This window comes from Chelonia mydas, chromosome 2, assembly GCF_015237465.2.
Source record: "Chelonia mydas isolate rCheMyd1 chromosome 2, rCheMyd1.pri.v2, whole genome shotgun sequence".
Lineage (NCBI taxonomy): Eukaryota > Metazoa > Chordata > Testudines > Cheloniidae > Chelonia > Chelonia mydas.
The window spans coordinates 62,262,053-62,284,627 of NC_057850.1; the positions used below are offsets into that span (position 1 = coordinate 62,262,053).

Sequence of the window (22,575 nt, forward strand, 5' to 3'; positions counted from 1 at the left end):
GGTTCTCATAGTTGGTGGTTTAGAGACACCCAAAGCATGGGGTTGCATTCCTGACTATTTTGACTAATAGCCATGGATAGACCTATCCTCCATCAACTTATCTAATTATTTTTGAACACAGTTGAATTTTTTGGCATTCACATCACCACCTGGTAATGAGTTCCACAGGTTGTCAGTGCATTGTGTGAAAAGGCACTTCCTTATGTGGGTTTTAAACTTACTCCCTATTAATTTCATTGGGTGACTACTGGTTCTTGTGTTATGTGAAGGGGTAAATAACACGTCCTTATTCATTTTCTCCATGCTGGCCATGATTTTATATACTTCTATCATATCCCATCTTAATAGTCTCTTTTCTAAGAAGAACAGTCCCATCTTTTTAATCTCTCCTCATGTGGAAACTGTTCCATACCCCTCATAATTTTTGTTGCCCTTCTCTGTACTTTTTCCAATTCTAATCTATATTTTTGAGGTGACCAGAACTGCACAAAGTATTCCAGGTGTGGGCATATCATGGATCTATATAGTGGCATTATGATATTTTCTGTCTTATTATCTGTCCCTTTCCTAATGGTTTCTAATGTTCTGTTAGCTTTTTTGACTGCCACTGCACATTGAGTAGATGTTTTCAGAAAACTATGCATGATGACTCTAAGATCTCTTTCTTGAATGGTAATAGCTACTTTAGACTCCCATAATTTTGCATGTTTAGCTGGGATTATGTTTTCTAATGTGCATTACTGTGCATTTATCAACACTGTATTTCATCTGCCATTTTGTTGCCCAGTCACCCTTTGTAACTCATCCTTGTCAACTTTGAATGTAACTATCTTAAGTAATTTTGTGTCATCTGCAAACTTTTCCACCTCACAGTTTACCCCCTTCTCCAGATCACTTATGAATATGTTAACAGCAAAGGTCCCAGTATAGCTGCTTAGGGGACCCTGCTATTTACCTCTCCCCATTGTGAAAACTGACCATGTATACCTGTCCTTTGTTTTCCTATCTTTTAACCAGTCACTGATCCATGAAAGGCCCTTCCTTCTTATCCCATGACTGCTTACTCTGCTTAGCAGCCTTTGGTGAGGGACCTTGTCAAAGCCTTTCTGAAAGTCTGAGTATACTATAGTCTGTATTTTCCATGAATGCATCCGATGAAGTGAGCTGTAGCTCACGAAAGCTTATGCTCAAATACATTTGTTAGTCTCTAAGGTGCCACAAGTCCTCCTTTTCTTTTTGTGAATACAGACAAACATGGCTGCTACTCTGAAATATAGTCACTAAGGCACCATTGTCCACATGCTTGTTGACCCCCTAAAATAATTCCGATAGATATTACTCCCTTTCATTGTAAATGTTCCTGTTCCCTGCAACATCCCAGGCAGCACAGCTGAGCTGGGCTGGCGTAGAGGGGGAAGTGAAGTACAGTAGTAGCACAGATTACCTCCGTCCTGGAGCAAGGGAGAGCAGGGACTGAATAGTAAGTCTCGGGGGCGCAATTTGGTCTGGCTTTTCCAATGGCAGTGCAGCTATATGCTGCTTCAGATCTCATGGAATTTCACAATCAGGTCTTTGGACTGTAAACTCTTTGGGCTACAGACCTGTCATAAATATAAAGGGAAGGGTAAACACCTTTAAAATCCCTCCTGGCCAGAGGAAAAACCCTTTCACCTGTAAAGGGTTAAGAAGCTAGGATAACCTCGCTGGCACTTGACCAAAATGACCAACGAGGAGACAAGATATTTTCAAAGCTGGAGGGGGGGAGAAACAAAAGCTCTCTGTGTCTGTGTGATGCTTTTGTCTGGGAACAGAAAAGGAATGGAGTCTTAGAACTTGGTAAGTAATCTAGCTAGATATGCGTTAGATTCTGTTTTGTTTAAATGGCTGATAAAATAGCTGTGCTGAATGGAATGTATATTTCTGTTTTGTGTCTTTTTGTAACTTAAGGTTTTGCCTAGAGGGATTCTCTATGTTTTGAATCTGATTACCCTGTAATGTATTTACCATCCTGATTTTACAGAGGTGATTCTTTTACTTTTTTTCTTCAATTAAAATTCTTCTTTTAAGAATCTGATTGCTTTTTCATTGTTCTTAAGATCCAAGGGTTTGGGTCTGTGTTCACCTATGCAAATTGGTAAGGATTTTTATCAAGCCTTCCCCAGGAGAGGAGGTGTAGGGTTTGGGGAGGATTTTGGGGGGAAAAATATTTCCAAGCGGGCTCTTTCCCTGTTATATATCTGTAGATGCTTGGTGGTGGCAGCAAAAAAGTCCAAGGGCAAAAGGTAAAATAGTTTGTACCTTGGGGAAGTTTTAACCTAAGCTGGTAAAAATAAGCTTAGGGGGTTTTCATGCAGGTCCCCACATCTGTACCCTAGAGTTCAGAGTGGGGAAGGAACCTTGACAAGACCATTTTAAAAAATCCTGGAAAGTAACATGCAAAATACGGTGCTATACAAATATATAATAGTAATGAATAGTCTACATTTAATAGGCTAATAAGTATGCTGCATTATATATGTAGAGTGTGGATAAGGTGCTTATTATGAGAACCCAGCTTTGCGAGGCAAGTGTTGTGTAGATTGTATTATCCTCATTTTCCAGGGGAGGAATGACGTACAGAAAGGTTAAACAACTTAAGATCATATAGTGAGTCAGTCTCAGAACCATGATTAGATTCTAGGTCCCTAGATTGTGCTCTAACCATTAGACAATGCTGCTGCTTCATAAATACAACACACTGTTTTTGTCCTTAATATTTCTGCAACTAATACAATGCCTAATACAACTAATACAACAAATACAGTACCGAATGCTATCTCTAAACCCAAGAAGGCTGAATTTTCTACTCTATTCCTAATGACACTTTGTAAAGTTAAGTAATTGCTCTATTTAAGTACTGTAAGAAGTCCCCATTCACCAAGTCCAGTCTCCTTTTATTTATTCATCTCCAGAATGACAAAGATAGATCTAGGCACCATTAACTGCTAATGTTTTGACTCACTCAGGTCTTCATCAGAGCCTTTTTAAACATCATTATAACTGACACAAGCTTCTTCAGAGAATAGAATTTGACAGCCCTATACCAGCTGACTCCAAGAAATCAGCTCCATTTAATTTGGAAGCAGAAATTGTATTTATTATGGAGACTCCATTTCCAATATCCTGAGTAATGTTATGCATAATTATGTGTCACACAGAGCAGAATGAGAGGCATATAATGGATCTGCTGTATGAATAGAATGAATCTCAAAAGGTATGAAAACTGGTCTTGCAGTACATTATTCAACGACATTTCTATCTCGGCAAATGTAATGTCTGCTCTGAAACTGGAAATGGGAAAAGAATACATGGGTATATCTTTTTGTCCCTCCTTCACCCCTTCTCCCCCCGAAGATTCTGACTCAAAAAGTTTTATTATCCTTGCTCCCCACATGAGCTGGTTATTAAACAAATCTAAAGAAGCAGCATTCGTAGTGATTGCACATTATATGTTTAAAAATGGCACATTTGCCTTCAGCCCAATGAATATATTGTGTTTCACTCAAATAAATAATCAATTCTTAACATGAAAGAAGAAGAAATTTCTGTCTCTCTTTGCACTTAATGTAGTTGGCTGGTAAATCATCCTTTGGGAATTTGATGTTTCTGACAACTCAGAGAAATGAGGAAGAGATGCCCCAAACACATCAATGGCTTTGTATTGCACATTACTACTCAGAGATAAAGGGGAAAGAGTTCTGATCTACTTTTGAAGTACTAAAACAAATAGATACAATAAGATTGTTTTAGAAAAATAACCCCAGCCCTCTCTAAAGGGACGGTATCAAATAATTTAAACCCCACATTTGACCTAATCTAAATTGGTGTAAACAAGTGGGGACTGTTTCTCATTTAAAAAATGTCACTAATGAGCCCCACACTAAAACACAAAATGAAAAAAACTCACACTAGCCACATAATGAGGATGGAACATAAAGGATCCTGCCCAGCTAGGAGGACCTTAAACCTTTGTGCTATAAGCAGCTTGAATCTGAACGTACATTACCGTAAGACAGTAAAGGAAAAACCACTGACTTTGAAGGTGTTTGTGAGTGCGTTTCTCACCTCCCAGGGTCAAAGCACTGTTCTTAACAAACATTTTTGCCACAGGGTTTTTCATTTAGCTCTGAGAAACTAAGTATTAGTAAACATACTGTACCACACACAGCTCATCAGTTCAGCTGGTAACCACTTTCTAGTTCAATGTACAATTTATTCATAATGGAAAAGAATAATCCAGCTACTGCTTGTGTACTGTGACCTGTACCTAGACTCAACGGTTACTTAGAGAAGTAAAAATATGTTCTAAGTATTTCTAGCCATAAAACTTTCAGGTCACATTAAAATGTGAGTATAACATATGTGTATATATTATATACATACATGGCTGGAATCTAGTCAAAGTTACCCCACTGTAAATCCAGAGTATTTCTCATTACTGAAATGGAAGAAGCAGTGCCAGGTAGTGCTTGGAATTAATAAGATTATATGCTTCCAATTAACGGAGACCTAGCAGCTCCGCATTTCCTATAAAGCAAGATAACACATAGTGAACGTACTCCACAGTGAATATTTTTATGGGACAGTATAAATTCTGACTGGAAGAAAACATCACATTGACAATATATTTACTATAAAACTCAACAAGTTCCATTGTCAAAATGAGCAATACACATTTTGTTGTATTTCTGCTTTAAGCAGGCAGTGCAAGAACAAAAGCTTTCACCATGTGTGGTGAGCTGACAGCACCCTGTCTGCATTATATCAGCAGGTGCCACTAGAAAGATGTGTTACTTTTATTTTCCCCACTTTCAGCAGAACACATACACAGTGCACTAGGTACTTCTGGCATTAGCCAGGAGATGGCACAGTTAGTACAATGTAACAGCAAGCAAACTGTCATTCTGTCGCTCATATACCTTTCCATATTATAATTTATAGTCATTACTTCGCCATTGAAATTCTTGGAACAAAGCCATGTTAAAAAACACACACACCATAACCAACAACAATTTTAAAGATTCAATTTTGTGTGTGTATTTCATTAACTGCAGCAAACAATCTTATGCAGCAGGCTCCTACCTGGTGAGATTAAAAATGGGATTGAAGTGGGGTTTAACCAGAACAGCGACAACTTTAGCTGGAACACCAAAGTTATATTTTACCATCATCAGTGTGTCAGAAACTCATTTCCTGAGAGCAGCTTATGCCTTTGGCTAGCTGGAATAAACAAGGCCAGGGTCTCAGAGACTCCAAACATAAAATTCAGCATTCAAGGACATCCTGTGAGTATAGGTTACTCACTGGTGATGGCACCTAGCTCTAGAAACTAGTGACTAGATTACACTAAGCCATGCATGTCATTTTTTTTTACTGGTGATCAGTAAAGGGCCTCATCCCTTTTTAAGTCCCCTTTGGACTGCTGGAGCATACCATACTAGAGTGGTGCAAGGGGAAATTAAAGCTCCCTCAAAGCATCAGCTGAAGATTCCCTGAGTGCAGAAGAATCCTGAACCAGCCCCACCTCCCCGCCCCCCAGCCCCACTGACATAGGGTCTAAATTCTTAGGGCAACTGAGTCTGCTCTGATTTATGCTGGGGGCTGTGGCAGACCTGAGGATCAGGGGAGTGTACAGATGGTAGAAAATCACCTCGGTTTTTAGTATGTTACTAATATCATAGTGTGGTTGCTTAAATGAGTTGTTGGCTGAATTTGCCACAGGACTGAATTCTTCACTGCCATGCATTGGTTTTGGCTACAGATACTGCAGCACGGGTGATTTCATGTAATCACTCTGTAGCGGTAAACAAAATATATCCTTTATTCTACTTAACACTATGAGCCAACATTTGCACTGATTTATACCCCATATGAACCGATTGGCTTACATATAACATGCCTTTTACTTCAAGCATGTCACATGCCAGGAAATGCTGTCACCCCTCCATCAACATGATACCACATGAATTGATCGGGTACACTATTTTCCTGTAACAACTGGGAATAGGTTAATGGTAGTGTCTTTGAGCCAAATTAATCTCAGGTGTAACTCTAACAACTTCAGTGGGTTTAGCCTGGGACACACGTGTCCAAAAGCATTTTGAAAACATGCCTTTGTACGATTGGAATTAAGTAACTAGGGAACTGTGGGAAAACAGCTCATGCATTGTGATGTCAGTTACACTGTTCAATAATTCTTTGTGGTGCTAGCAATAGAATGAGAACATCAGTGGCTTCTCAGCAGTGTTTGGGACATAGCTGTTATTTAGTGGTACTCGCTCCCAATTATGGTGCTAGTCTTGAATGGCAACAGACATGCAATGGCAATTATTCCCTGAAGACCTACAACAAGGAAGCACTTCGCATGCTCTCCTGTCATGCTAAGCGGAACTGATGAGCAGATGCAAGTGAAAGTTGGGGAGTAGGGATTAGATCCAGATGTTTCATTTGTTTAAAAATAAAGACCCCTGTAAACATAAACATTACACATAATGGACATGCAAGAAACAGAAATTACAGTGAAAAGTACAATCATTTGTAAACAGTCAGCCAAACAGTGAGGCAAAGAGCACACCTTAGAAAAGGCTGTCAAATAACAATCAATACAAATATCTATGCAGTTAGAAGGCAGACAAGATGCCCGTGGCCAAATTCATCCCTTTATAACCCTTGTGACTTCACTGGAGTTACACCTGAAATTTGATCATTTATTACTGTTTTTTCCAGCCCAGATCCTTTGCTTTATGTTACTCCTCTATCTGTCTCACTCTGAAATGTGGGAAGAAAACAGGAGGCAGGCTGTCCAGTTTGTCTGCTCTGTACACTGCCTTTGGTTTCATTGCAAATAGTCAGCCTTACTAATGAGCACTATGCAATGGAATCATTTTACATGGCTATATTTCTCAGCATCATAACAGTGTTATTGGCACCCTCGTCCAGATAAATGTCACAATACAGATATAGATTATATAGTAATTTAGATATATCAGAGAAGTACTGAGTATTGAAGGACGAAAGAACTGAAAAAGCAAATTGATGGAAATATATTTAAATGCTATTTCATCTGGATAGGTGTCTTTGTCACAGATAAATGCACTTGAAACATACCCTGAACTTTCCCATCTGTAAAATGAGGCTACTACTACGTACATACCTGTCTCACAAGGCTGTTGAGGAGACTAATTTGTTAAACAATTTGAACATGTGAAGCACTACAATGATTAATATACTATGGGGGGATACATCAGAAGATCAGAATTTTGGAAAAATAAAATTCTGATTTCGGGAGATATTTCTGAATTTTAGATATTTCAAAATGTTTAAGTTATTGATAATTGGAGTTTATCTGCAAATAAGTACTAATTATTATTATTAAGGTAGATAAAAAGGTTAGCCAACAGGTGGTAAATTATAGCAAAGACATGCACAAGGAAGACATGAATGGCTGACTGCCATTAACTTCCATTGACTTCAATGAGATTTGAGAGTGCTGAGAACTTCGCAGTGTTTAACCCCAAATACGTAAATGATGAATGAGGGTCTGGAGACAACGTGGGTGAGGTAGTATCTTCCACTGGACCAACTTCTGTTGGTGAAAGAGACAAGCTTTTGAGCTACACAGAGCTCTTCTTCACCAACAGAAGTTGGTCCAATAAAAGATATTACCTTGCCCTCCTTGCCTTTCTAATATTTTGGGACTATCACAATTATAACAACACTGTAAATGATCTGGAGTGAAGACTTTTAAACAAGCGGTTTCTGGCTGAAGATTTTATATGCTGGATAAGAGCTGAAGTGGTTTCTCACAGAAGGTATGTAGAAATGGGGTATGTAAATATTGAGTCTTTTGCTGTGTTGGAAGAAAACTTATTCACTGCAAAAAACAGCTCCCAGCTTGTAATTTATTATAATTAAACTAAATGAGACTAATTCTAGAAGGAGGCAAGCCAATTAGTTTGGGATGTCAATTTTGTTTGCCACTGTCAAACACTGTTATAGGACCTTGATAGATTGCTGGGTTGTTTTTTTTTAATCAGATAAACCTAAAGTGAAAGGAAATTAAACAGCCTGGCTCAGAGAGGCATACAGTGCTTGCCATTAAAAATTCAGAGTTTGTTACTGGTGGTATTTGAGATGACCAGCTTTCCCCTTCACTTAGGGTAGGAGATAAATATTGCGACTGGAGGGTATGTCTACACTGCAGTCAAAGGCGTGGCCTTGACTGCGCTGCTGGGGGCATGTAGGGTATGTGTAGCTAAACACCGCAGCAAAAGCAGCTCCCGCCGCTCCCTGGGATGGGCAAAGGCTCTGGCCGCAGGGAGGAACTGTAGGAATATATGCTGAACACCCCTGTGTGTGCAGAGCAGGGGAAAAGTGGAGTATTCAGGCACATAAACAAGTTTTAACAAAACTTTTTCAAAAAAATCCTCGACTCTGAAGTGCACTGACATAGGTAAGAGAAAGCTGTAGGCATCTGTTAGCTGTATCATATGCTTATAGGTTGTTATGTAAGGCTGTATGTGTAAGAAACTAAATCACGCGCACCGGTACACCACTCAAACAATAAACTCTACCGAGGGCCATTTTGTCAAATATAAGTGATTTACAAATATTAACTGTTCTGCAGTTTGGTCTTCTGAGGTCCAGCTGTGGTGTCTCAAAAATGACAGTGTTCTCATATTAGTTTTGTGAGAAACTACCCATTTTTGACATTCTCAGAAGACTAGGACTTCAAGACAGGGCAGACCAAATATCTGGCATCAGGGTGCAGCAGGGAACAACAGAGGAACACAGAGACTCAGAGAAATGTGGTATCTTTTGCACAAAGTATCCTCTTTTTTGGCACTATTTGACTTCTAGCGCTGCATACTGTCCTGTACTGCCTAGTCACAGAAAATACTGACACGTGATTTTATTGCATTGTCATTCTTGCTTGTTCTTGGCTTGGCAGTTGTTTCGTACATAGTTTCAGGAAAAAGTAGCCTACGTGAAATTACGGCAAGATCTATTTCTTCACAAAAGACAGTGTGATCTTTGGTTGAGCTGAATGTGAAAAAAGGGCAAGCACCACAAGACCTTCTGGGCTCAACAATCTAAAAATGATGGACAGCATTGTATTTGCTGACATTTTGATTAGGTTCTTGTTGGTAAATAGCACAAATATAGTTTCCAATGTAAAGAACCAAGGCAAGCTTTAGTCTAGTTGTAATCTGTCAATAACAGAAAATGCAAGTGAAGTAAGCTTCACATAAGACAATTAGTTGAGGGGCTGTATGCCTCAGCCCATTGATGATGGACAAGAAATCATTAGTATCTGAAGACTCTTTGTGGCTTATATGGAAGAACCTGGTGGCCTCGGTCCAGTTCCTAATGGACAGGTGCAGGTGTGCACATCACAAATACCATCCCTCCTGACAGTTTCATCAAAGAAGTAACAAACTGAGTAAGCACAAAGATGGAAGTGCTCTAACAGCCCTACAGGTTTTTCTTCCAAAACTTGAGGCTGATTGGCAGACCTTTCTGAGGAAGCTTGTGATGCTGCCTCCGAGGGAGTACTGGTTCCATGGAGAGGCAGAGGACTTCACTCTCTCAGGCTTGTATCATATGCAATATTCTAAATAGTAATTAATAAAAAAGAAATTATGAAAAAAGTCTTGCTAAAAAGACTGCCAACTCCCCACAGAAAATAGCTTTTGCGTATGACTTTTCTTTTTATACTGGTGGTGACTGAATATAAAACAAAATGCCGCACAGTTACATACATGTCCTTTTTCGATAAGTATTTACAGAAAATTTTACAAACTTTTATACACATTTTCATATCCAGATCTTCTTGTTTACTTTTAAATGAAGAACAAAATTCACCCCAGAGACTCTAAGGCTGTAGATGGTGCCTATATTGTACATTCATGCTTGGCTTCTTCCTGGGAAGAGGGGAAAAGAGTAAAAAAAATGTGCAAATTACAGACATCTAAAAGAGCCCTGCTTTTAAGGGTTCTTGGAGACTGACATCAATAGAGAACATCCATTTCACTTCTCTTCAACTCACAGACAACTACTGTTTGTGGGTGCAGGGGAGGAGACGAAAAGAGGGAGAAGAAACCATATATGAATTGGAATATTTAGACAAGCATATTGGTAATTAGGACATCTGGAAAAGAAGAATTATTTATCAGTTTCTACTACTTACAGTAGCTCAACCAACATTAGGTGCAGACTTTGTGAATGTCTGATACATTATTGAAGACAGTCCATATAGGTGTCTAACCCCTGACGTATTCTGGAGTCATATTATCATTTACCAACACTATCTTTGTCAGGCACAGTATGATTGTATCAGTCCAGAAATACTGAGTTTCTTGAGAAACACACATTCTTCTCTCAGAATTTTCACAGGTTGATTTGTTTTCATGCCTTAACACTAGGTATTGTAAAAAAACAAAATTAAAAAAAGAAAACAATTTACAATTTACAAGTGTCCATATAAGTAAATAATTTAAAAAATCCAAGATCATCTACAAGTATCCATCTAATGGCAATGCTGATAATGATACTGAAGCTGCGACTGAAGGATTCAGTCACACGTGGGAAGAGCAATCCACACACTCTGTGAGAAATATAGGACATGTCTCTTCTGTGACAACGGTTCACAAAGTTGGTCTTTTCTTCTGAAGTCTGTTTCTTCAGCAACAGCAGCAGTGCTGAGTCAATGTTCATTACTTAGTTCGACCTGTAAAGAGATATGAATTACTAATCTATCAACAAGATGATAACAGACCTCTGGGTGTTCATTTCCTATGTTGGTGGTGACCAAGTATAAGGTCACAATTGAATAGGCTCCTAGGAACAGAGAAAATACTGACTGCATGGCCGCACACCTAGGAAGCATTTGTGGCAGTTTTGAAGGAGACTTCCCCCCCCACCATTCTCTCCTTTGGTTAAAGGGTGTGTGTGTGTGCCATGATGGTGACAGAAGCTGGAGAAGGCACTGCACCTGGTAAGGTGTCAGAAGCTGTCAGAATGATGGATTTCCCTCGGCTTCATTATATTAAATGAATCATATTTTTGTATGCTGGCTCATGACACTCTCATCTGACCTGGTTATGGCAAATACATTTGAATTGGATCCACATACGACTTTGGTTCACAACCATATGTCAGCTGAGTTTGTGAATCCGCACATACCATCCCTCTGACCATGTTTTCAATCACTGTATTCTGGGACTATTCGTGTGGTTATTTTATATTGATCCACAGTGCCTGGAGGATGTGCACAGTGTAGTGTCAGAAGTGATAGTCCTGATGCACAGAGAGTTGTGAAGGAGGAAGGCCAGCTAACCTGGTTACATGAGCATAGTCAGGGGTCTTATCCACACAGCAAAATAGAGAGTTATGATTATGGCGGCAGGTAAAGCTTTGGTTTTTTTTATTTTAAATATACTACCTTCCCATGCCCCTTACCAAAACTTTCTGTCTCCTCACCCAACTAACTTAACCTAGAGCTTAATGCTGCCCTAGAACTGTGTGAAAATGTAATGTCCCTTCAGCCTGATGATCCCCTTTATAAGCTGTTTACTTTTGCTTCCAAAGAGAACACATTCATATTTTTCTCTCCCTCCTTTGTCCATTTTTTTCCTTATTTCATCTCTGTGTTGTCTCCTCCTTTACTTCTGCACATCTTCACCTAGACTGTAACTACCTCAGGGCAAAGAATGTGTCTGTACTGTAGAGTGCCAGGCAAACAAACAATAAACTGACAAGCTATGCTCATTTATTTGTGCACAAAGAAATGCTTCCTAGGAGAAGGCATTTAACTTTAGCATCTCTTCAGGGGTGAAAAGGACAACTATTCTTAGACTTGCTAATCATTAATAATTATGGTAGCCCTAGACAGATACTATAATATGGCCTATGCATATATAAGAAAATGAATTATCCACAGCTGACTAAAGATCTTTCTTTCACAGTTTTGATAAGGCCATAGAACTTTGCATGTTTGAAGTGCTATGCTTTGTTAATCTCTCAGAATCCATGGAAGTCTTATAATGGGACTCCCAGGTACTGAGCAGGACAATTCACAAATAGAGAAGAGGTTGTGATTTGCTGTTCAGTAGGAGTTGATCAAACTGATTCAAAAAAGTTTAGGAACCCACCTATTCCCTGGTATTTTACTACCCACCACAGAAGGAAGAGCGGGCAATTCTACAATACTTTCTTAACCAAATGCCTACAAAATAAACCCCACTGCTATGACAAGTGGGGAGAGAACTGAATGCCCAACCTGGCTATAATCTATAAAAAGAGTCAAATTTTTACTTTTCCTCAGGAGTAAAATGATGAAGACAGTAAAAGACACATAAATGGATTAAGAGCCTTAATAAAAGTTAACAAATATCTTTCTTGTTCATCTCCAACTTCCAAGTGAAAAGAAATGGAGTTTTTCACAGTTTGGATACTGAAAGGCCCATTCCTCAAGAGGACTGTGGTATTCCTGGACCATCTACAATTGATATAGATAGCAATTTACTAAAAGACAACAAGCAGGCAGGTTGATGCACTGCAGACAGATAAGCATTTGCAAACCAATGGATAGCACAGTTCAGTGACTATCCAAACTGTCTCCTGCAGCTTGGCTTTTAATTCAGATTTACTTTGATCATTGACAAGATCCTATTTGTACTTTGCCATTACTTAAAACCACAATATCACTGAGTACGTTTATTATTGTTTTATACTCCACAGCTGCAGGGCTGCTAGCCGTGATCTTGTTAGGTCTCACAAGTTAACCCAAGCAGGACCTAGAAAGAATGGGGGGTCTCCCATTTAGCAGATGCAATTTATGTCCACAAAATTTGCCTACCAACAAAATGAATTCTGAGTGCAAATCTTCATTCAAGTGTCTCTACCTGATCTGAGCTTGGAAACAGATAATTTGATCTGAACATTCTCAAATTTTTGCCCCTAATTCATGGAATCCTAGAATATCAGGGTTGGAAGGGACCTCAGGAGATCATCTAGGCCAACCCCCTGCTCAAAGCAGGACCAATCCCCAACTAAATCATCCCAGCCAGGGCTTTGTCAAGCTTGACCTTAAAAACCTCTAAGGAAGGAGATTCCACCACTTCCCTAGGTAACCCATTCCAGTGCTTCATAGAATCATAGAATATTAGAGTTGGAAGGGACCTCTGGAGGTCATCTAGTCCAACCCCCTGCCCAGAGCAGGACCAATCCCCAACTAAATCATCCCAGCCAGGGCTTTGTCAAGCCTGACCTTAAAAACTTCTAAGGAAGGGGATTCCACCACCTCCCTAGGTAACACATTCCAGTGTTTCACCACCCTCCTAGTGAAAAAGTTTTTCCTACTATCCAACCTAAACCTCCCCCACTGCTTTTCCTAATATCCCACCTAAACCATTACTCCTTGTTCTCTCATCTGGTACCACGGAGAACAGTCTAGATCCATCCTCTTTAGAACCCCCTTTCAGGTAGCTGAAAGCAGCTACCAAATTCCCCCTCATTCTTTTCTTCTGCAGACTAAACATCCCCAGTTCCCTCAGCCTCTCCTCATAAGTCATGTGTTCCAGTCCCCTAATCATTTGTGTTGTCCTCCGCTGGACTCTTTCCAATTCTTCCACATCCTTCTTGTAGTGAGGGGCCCAAAACTGGACACAGTACTCCAGATGGGGCCTCACCAATGCCAAATAGAGGGTAATGATTGCATCCCTCGATCTGCTGGCAATGCTCCTACTTATGCAGCCCAAAATGCTGTTAGCCTTCTTGGCAACAAGCGCACACTGTTGACTCATATCCAGCTTCTCATCCACTGTAGCCCCAAGGTCCTTTTCTGCAGAACTGCTGCCTAGCCACTCGGTCCCTAGTCTGTAGCACTGCATGAGATTCTTCTGTCCTAAGTGCAGGACTCTGCACTTGTCCTTGTTGAACCTCATCAGATTTCTTTCGGCCCAATCCTCTAATTTTTCTAGGTCCCTCTGTATCCTATCCCTACCCTCCAGTGTATCTACCTCTCCTCCCAGTTTAGTGTCATCTGCAAACTTGCTGAGGGTGCAATCCACGCCATCCTCCAGATTTTTAATGAAGATATTGAACAAAACCGGCCCCAGGACCAACCCTTGGGGCACTCCGCTTGATACCGGCTGCCAACTAGACATGGAGCCATTGATCACTACCCATTGAGCCCGATGATCTAGCCAGCTTTCTATCCACCTTATAGTCCATTCATCCAGCCCATACTTCGTTAACTTGCTGGCAAGAACACTGTGGGAGACCATATCAAAAGCTTTGCTAACGTCAAGGAATAACAACAATTCAATTGTAGATGCAAATTTTGCAGACAATCAAAAAGGAAACCTCCTTTTCTGAAAAATTTACCCCTTCATTTCCTCTTTTTTCAGTAATAGTGCACTGGTTAATAAAATATTGGACATCACAATTTTTCCTCTAACCTTTCAGGAAAATTAGTGGTGGTCTTTAAAATCAACATTGATGCAACTCCATAGACTAAAAAGGCAAAGAGCATTTAAAACAGAAATGTAAATATAGCAGCTATGACCTTCTTCCCACTGGATACCCAGGCTATGTTCTTGGTCTCTAATATCTCAATGAGGTATGTCTATACTATGGAGAATATACCAACAAAGCTATGTGCCAACATAACTGTAGTGCAGAGATAGCCTACAATGATGGAAGGGATTTTTTCATTGGTGTAGGAACCACTTCCGCGAATGACAGTAGCTACGTCAACAGAAGCCTTCTCTTGACATAACTGCATATACATTTGAGGTTAGGTCGTCATAGCTATGTTGGTCTTCACACCTCAGAGCTACCTAGGTCTGCTGACCTAACTTTTAAGTGCAAACCAAGCCTCAGGGCATGGCTACACTTGCGAGTTAGAGCGCATTAAAGCAGCCCCGTGCGCCCTAACTCACGACGCATCCACACTGGCAAGGCACGTAGAGTGCCCTGACTCCGCGGCTGGAGCACTCCTGGTAATCCACCTCCACAAGAGGCATAACACTTGATGTGCCCTGGCTCAAGCACCATGGCGCCAGTGTAGATGCCCTGGCTTGTTAATGCGCTCTGATCGGCCTCCAGAAGTGTCCCACAATGCCTGTTCTAGCCACTCTGGTCATCACTTTGAACTCTGCCGTGCCCTCAGGTGATCAACCATTAGACCCGCCTTTTAAATTCTCTGGGAATTTTGAAAATCCCCTTCCTGTTTGCTCAGCCAGGCATGGAGTTCTCTCAGCGAATCTTTCCAGGTGACCATGCCTCCATGCGCCAGGCAATCCCCAGTATGGAGCAATGACGAGGTGCTGGACCTCATCAGTGTTTGGGGGGAGGAAGCTGTCCAGTCCCAGCAGCGCTCCAGCCATAGGAATTATGATAGCTTCAGGCAGATATCAAGGGACATGATGGAAAGGGGCCATGACCGGGACGCACTGCAGTGCAGGGTTAAAGTGAAGGAGCTGTGGAATGCCTATCGCAAAGCCTGTGAGGCAAACCACCACTCCGGTGCTGCCCCCATGACCTGCTGTTTCTACAAAGAGCTGGACGCAATACTGGGGGGCGACCCCACCTTCACTCAGAGTACCACCATGGACACTTCAGAGCCGAGTTCATCAAGGCAGGAGGAGGAGGAGGAAAGCGGGAGCGAGGGTGCTGAGGTGGAGGAAGACACCCTGGCATCCCTAGATGCATGCAGCCAGGAGCTGTTCTCAAGCCGGAAAGGTAGCCAGTCGCAGCGGCTGGTGCTTGGGGAAGGACAAACACCAGAGGACATTCCCGGTAAGCGGCTTTTATTTTGGGAAGTAAGTTATTCGGTGTGGACTCTTGGGGCGAGGAGGGTTAGGGCTGCATGCATACCTAGATGCGGAATAGGGCGTTGATGTGTCTCTCACATCGCGGTAATCAGCCTCAGTAATCTCTTCAAAGGTCTCATTCAGAAGCTGTGCAATGCGCTTGCACAGGTTCCTTGGGAGCGCTACTGTACTCCTTGTCCCAGTCAGGCTAACACGTCTGCGCCACTGTGCCATGAGGGGCGGGGGGACCATTGCTGCACACATGCAAGCTGCATATGGGCCAGGGCAGAAGCCGCATTGTAGTAGAAGACCCTCCCTTGCTTCCCAGGTCACCCTTGGCAGTGAGACTTCTTTGAGGACGAACACCTATGGAAAATGTAGGGAGAGTGTTCAGTATAGGGGCCCCCTGCAGCTGTTGGCTCTCCCCAAGACACAGATCCCCAGAGGACAGTTCGGCCATGAAAAAATCAGTCCCCCTTGACCCTGTGCTTACTCATCATTTTGGGGCTCCTGTGGGTTATGTGCACTCGCTTTGGAATGGACAAATTCTGCTATCGTTAGACTGTGCTCGTCTTTAAGAAAGGGCGAATCATTGCTTTGTCTGGTGTGAACAATGCTGGTGTGAACAATCTGTTAAGTGTTGCATTTTGCCTTTACAGATGCAACCTTGAGATCTCAGTGTTAGAGAGCTTATTCCTTCACTCTCCCACTTCCCTGGTCCTTCTCGCATGAACAGAGAGCAACAATACCCGAAGTCCGAAGGTGCAAACAATTCAATGTTTATTGGGGTGAACTTCCAGCAAGCTTAAATACAAGTTCCTTTTTCCTTATTTTCGAATCCCAACTTACTTCCTGTTTGCCCCTAATTTATAAAGTAATATTCTTAGCTATACCTTAACCAATCATTCTACTGAAATTTAACTAACCAATCCTAACATATTGTAACATGATTAGCTAACCAATTATATCCCACCACAATAATTAGATTACACCCAGCAAAATTAATTATACAGCAGACAGAAGCAATCACAGAACCAGACAGAGATTATACAGACGAACAATAGCAAAGTGGGAACTATAATGACAAAACAATACAGAAGTGAGGATTTCACATCCCAGCTATTGATAAGTGAGTTCTTGCCAGACAGGATGCTATCAAACTAAGTTTCCTTTTACATTTTCTAGGCACTTCCCTTTCTCTGGAGGTGATAGGAATTATCAGGACAGGATTGTATTCAGGACAGGATTGTATTCCTAACAGCCCAATAGCACCTTCTTTCAATGTGACTAGTTTGGAATGTGAGGATGTGACTGTTCGCTTCCTGGCTTATGGCTGCCTCTGCTGCTTAGCCAAAGGCCTTAGCCTAAGCACAGGGCCTCAAACTGTCACAGTAAGAAAAGGCCCTTACACCAGCAGACAGTGATTTTGATTCTTTCTTTTATACCTCTAACTAGCCAAGTAATAAGAATACCCCTAAATTCTTAAAGTACAGGCCTTTACAGACAGGCCTGAATATCTATATCCTAACACTCAGCCGTCCGTGTTATCACCAGCCGAAAGACTCCGAAGAATTAGGAAGAGGCCACATAAAAGCAAAAAAGACATGCTGCATGAAGTCATGCAGCAGTCCCTTAACAAAAATCAAAAAGGGCAGGAGTGGTGGGAGAGTGAAAGGAGGATCCGACAGCAGAATGCGGAGTGCCGGCACCAAAGTGCAGAGTGCCGGCAACAAAACACAGAGACGCTGATAAGCATCATGGAACACCAAGCGGACTCGATCCAGGCGCTCATAGCCAGGCAGGCGGAGCACTATCGTGCCCGCCCCTCCCTGCAGCCCTTGTCCCAAAACTCTTTCCCTTGTGCCCCCATGTCACCTCCAACCCACTTTCCCCAACATCCAGGTTCTTATCACCACCAGCTGCCTCCAACACCTGTAGCTTCACCACCCAGCCCTGCAACCTATGACCCTTACCCACTGCACTCAACCCCATCACCATGCATTTTAGCCAGTCACTTATTGCACAGCACCCCAGATACGAAGGCTGAGTATGAGAACAGGACATATGCAAATCTGTGATTGAACCATTCCCCATCCCACCCCATTGCCCTTTCTGTTTCCCAAGCAGTTTTAAATAAATGGCTTTTTTGGCTTTGAAAACATTCTTTATTATTGCATTAAGTAAAAGATACGTTAGCCCAGGAAAGCATCAGGCACAGCAAGTCAGTGTAGCAAGCACAGATTCCTACTAACATTGGAACCACTGCACTTCACTCCCACTCAACATTACTGGTGGCTTTCAGCCTCAATTGGTCCCTCAAGGCATCCCCGATCCTTGAAGCCCCGCACTGGGCCCCTCTAATAGCCCTGCTCTCTGGCTGTTCAAATTCAGCCTCCAGGTGTTGAATCTTTGAGTTCCATTCCTGAGTGACTCTTTCATCCTTCTCTTCACAAATGTTATGGAGGGTACAGCACGCGGATATAATCGTGGGGATATTGTCATCGGCCAGGTCCAGCTTTCCATACAGAGAGCGCCAGTGACCCTTTAAACGGCCAAAAGCACACTCCGCAGTCATTCTGCACCGACTCAGCCTGTTGTTGAACCACTCCTTGCTGCTGTCAAGGCTCCCTGTGTAGGGTTTCATGAGCCATGGCATTAAAAGGTAAGTGGGGTCTCCAAGGATCACAATGGGCATTTTGACTACCCCTACGGTGATCTTCTGGTCTGGGAAAAAAGTCCCGGCTTGCAGCTTCCTGAACAGGCCAGTGCTCTGAAAGATCCGTGCGTCATATACCTTTCCGGGCCAGCCTGCGTTAATGTCAATGAAATGCCCATGGTGATCCACACACGCCTGGAGAACCATAGAGAAATACCCCTTCCAATTAACGTACTCGGAGGCTAAGTGGGCTGGTGCTAGAATTGGAATATGTGTCCCATCTATCGCCCCTTCGCAGTTAGGGAAACCCATTTGTGCAAAGGCAGGCACAATGTCATGCATGTTACTCAGAGCCTTCTGAGCAGGATGCGATTAATGGCCCTGCAAACTTGCATCAACACGATTCCAACGGTCGACTTTCCTACTCCAAACTGGTTAGCAACCGATCGGTAGCTGTCTGGTGTTGCCAGCTTCCAGACTGCAATAGCCACCCGCTTCTCCACCATCAGGGCAGCTCTCAGTCTCATGTCCTTGTGCCGCAGAATGGGGCGAGCTTCTCACACAGTCCCATGAAAGTGGCTTTTCTCATCCGAAAGTTCTGCAGCCACTTCTCATCATCCCAGACTTGCAGGACAATGTGATCCCACCACTCAGTGCTTGTTTCCCGAGCCCAAAAGCAGTGTTGCACGGTGGTGAGAATGTCCGTGAATGCCACAAGCAATCTTGTGTCATATGTGTTACTCGAGTCGATATCATCGTCGGACTCCTCACTGTCAGTTTGTAGCTTAAGAAGTAACTCGACTGCCAAACATGAAGTGCTGGTGAGACTCATCAGCATATTCCTCAGCACTTTGGGATCCATTCCCGCAGACCGAAAGGAAAGAGAGAGTGCGCAATACAAAAACGTTGAAAGATGGCGCCAAATGTGGATGGAAGCACAGGGATTGCTGGGATGAAAACCAATGCATCATGGGGCATTGGGACAGGACCCAGAATGCCCCACACCTCCCCGCCCCTTCCCACAAGCCACAGTGCCAGAATGGGAAGAGGTGCTCTGTGGGATAGCTGCCCATAATGCACTGCTCCCAATGCCACTGCAAGTACTGCAAATGTGGCCACGCCAGCACGATTGCAGCTATCAGTGTGGACACACTGCAGCACTTTCCATACTGCGCTCTCCGAGGGCTGGTTTAACTCACAGCGCTCTACATCTGCAAGTGTAGCCATGCCCGCAGAGTACTTAATAAACCCATGTCCCTGCCATTCCTCCCATGTCACAGTGCAACAAAAGCATCACTTTATGGCTTATCTGCACTTGAAAGTTATTTCAAGGTAGAGTGTGAATTGAAAGCACAAAAGCTATTCCTGACTAAATTCAAGCATGGACACTCTTATTCAGGAGTAAGAATACCTTGTTTGAGTTTAGATTAATCCAAAATGGATTAAGCTATACTGGAAAAAGGCACTCTTATACCAGAAAAGAGAGTCCACCCTTGGATTTTGTAAGGAATAGTTATTCCAGAGTAGCTAATCCTGAATAGTTATTCCAGAATGACTCCATGTGTAGACAACTTTTTGGTGGAATACTTTTGTAAATGCAGATCCTAGCAATATGATCATAAATGGATCGGTACTTTGCCTTATTAGTTGTCTTAATTTGATACTTCTTCCACTCCCACACTATTAAATTGCAATTGTTTCTTATTCTTTCAGGGCTTTCATAATTCCATACTATATAGTCTCTCTGTAATGGTAAAAAAGATTGAAACATTCTTCCTCATGTACATTTCTACAACCAAATGCTGGTGCACGTAAGTGAACATTTATATTTGACAACATTCTAAGAGTAATGAAAACTCAATTCAGATTTCAGGGAGCAAATGTCCAACCCAAACATTGTGTTAGTAACAGTTCTCTTTAAATTAACAGTCTCCCCCTAGATCTCTTTCCAATCCCCCAACACATACCCCAGGAAAACAAAAACAATCTGAAAAAGACAGAGGACAGAGAATGATATTTAGATATTTGGTTACCTTTTATTCAGTACTCAGACAAAGTACATTCACCTGCAGAAAAGACAGCACGCCTATCCATTTTTTTGAATATTAATATTTGATAGACATATCTGGTCTGTTAAATATGTGTATATAGTGATTTTACTCAATTTAATAAAATCACTAGAAATGACATAAGTGTTGTAATGATGCTCACCCTATAACATGGTGATACCCTGTTAACTAGAAAAGTCTGATAACTATCTACCTGTATAATGCATCTTTAAACAAAAACTAACAGTTATAATGATTGTTTTGTTTCAGTTATTTATATGGCAAGAATTTGTAAACCTGTGAAAACGTTCTAAATAAATAGTTTTTAAAATGTAACCTTTAATTCTCTTACCAGCTAGCTAAAACACAGTAAATTGTGTCACATTAAGTTCAGTTAGTCAGCTGCACTTTAGCTTCATCTTACTATGCATGAAAGATTCTGATGTGAATTTCATGACACACAGGATCAGGACAGCAATTTATAAACACCTGACAAGAATTTTCAAGTGATCTATTTTGCAAATGTACTTTGAAGTGTCCCTCATCTGAAGGTATCTGAGCTTCTGCCAAACTGATGCATTGCTAACATCTGCTAGTGAATAGATTTACCCCAAACACACACACACAAAAAAGGAACATTTTGGAAGTGTGTCTTTTATGTACTAGAGAATATTTTATTTGAATAAACTATGGAAACAATGGCATTTTAATTGTGGAAGCAAATCACTTGTGGTGAAAAGATAATTGAGTTTTAGCGATGCTCCATGGATTTATCTTGGTGAACTTGCATTGGCTCAGCAAGTCATTTTCTACAGATTAGTCTATGAAACACATTTGGTAGACAGCCAAATCTGGACAAAAATAAGAGTTTCTGCCTCTCCTTTAAGGTTCATTGCATTAAGGCCTAGCCACTGCGGCAAGTGCAGTAATATACTTACACTATTCCTGTTTCCCAGCTGGCAGAGAAGAATTTCTTCCCTTCAGTGTTTCTGAACCCACTGATGCCAACCCCAACACTACATAGTGTAAAAACAAATAAGTCATAATAAAATGAGAAATATCCACTCATCGCTGCTTTGGCGGATTTGAGCCGTAAAGCGTAGCGTGTTTTAGCATGTTTAGTGGTAAATTATAACGAAATCATTAGTAATCTCATGTCAAAACTATTTGAGCAGCAGAGTAGCTTTCAGTCCAGTTAGAAGGATTAATATTGTCCGTATGACTGAAACCTTACTTACAGGCTTTAACTCAACATGTTCCAGAGGGTGTTGCCGATAGCAGTATGTGTCAAGTCCGCCTATGAAATCAACTGAAAATACAACAGTTCCAGAAATGAATAAATGGAAACGAAAACACACAAACAGAATTAAAAATGGAAAAACGATCTGAATAATAAATAATAATAGTAATAAAGAGCATACACACAGAGAAAAAACATCCATGTAAATGAAAAATACTGTGAGACTCGTCTCCAGAGGGCCCTCAACCCAACCTCCTTATATGCCTGTTTAATTCTGTGCAGGGAGATATTAGTCTATCACTGACCCAAAGGCTGTGCACTCTAGTGTCTGCATGCTGCCAGAAGGGGATGGTAGTGTTTGCGGTGCGCATGTGGAAGCCACATTGTGGTAATGTGGCCTTTTATTGCCACGGGATCTGATCAAGCAGTTCTTGCTCAGATCAAAACCCTATGGAAGAGTGGGTGGGGGAGTGGGTGGGGGTGGGGAAAGAAGTGAAGGTTTTGGACCCTGTGAGCCAAATTCTGCTTGCAGTTAAACATATACAAATCAATGGAAGTTACATATGTGAGACAGGCAGCAGAGTTTGTCCCTTTATTTGCGGCACTAAAGCGATGAGTGAAGATCAAAAGGCGGCAGAGGCGTCTCTGAACAGCCCTCTTCGGGCAGGTGATCTTGTGAGAAAGCATCTCGCCTTTTCTGTCAAGATTTCTACATCAGAAATAATGGAAGAATATCTGCACTTGAGAGGCCACTAATTCCACTTCTTGTGGTCG

At 41.7% G+C, this 22,575-nt stretch overlaps 1 protein-coding gene across 5 annotated transcripts in view; it reads right to left on the reverse strand.

Annotated features, from left to right (window-relative positions):
• Window positions 1-1,943: 1,943 nt before the first annotated feature.
• The window catches only part of NKAIN3 (sodium/potassium transporting ATPase interacting 3), a 514,014-nt gene continuing 493,382 nt past the window's right edge, over window positions 1,944-22,575 (reverse strand). For 2 of the 5 annotated variants that reach the window (XM_037892542.2, XM_037892543.2), the window contains exon 6: window positions 1,944-10,768. In XM_037892542.2, coding sequence (XP_037748470.1) covers window positions 10,755-10,768 — 14 coding nt within the window. In that variant the 3' untranslated portion in view covers window positions 1,944-10,754. Of the gene's footprint in view, window positions 10,769-19,712; window positions 19,719-21,599; window positions 21,871-22,575 lie in introns of those variants that run through there. The other 3 variants (XM_043539579.1, XM_037892541.2, XM_037892540.2) reach the window with 3 other exon arrangements.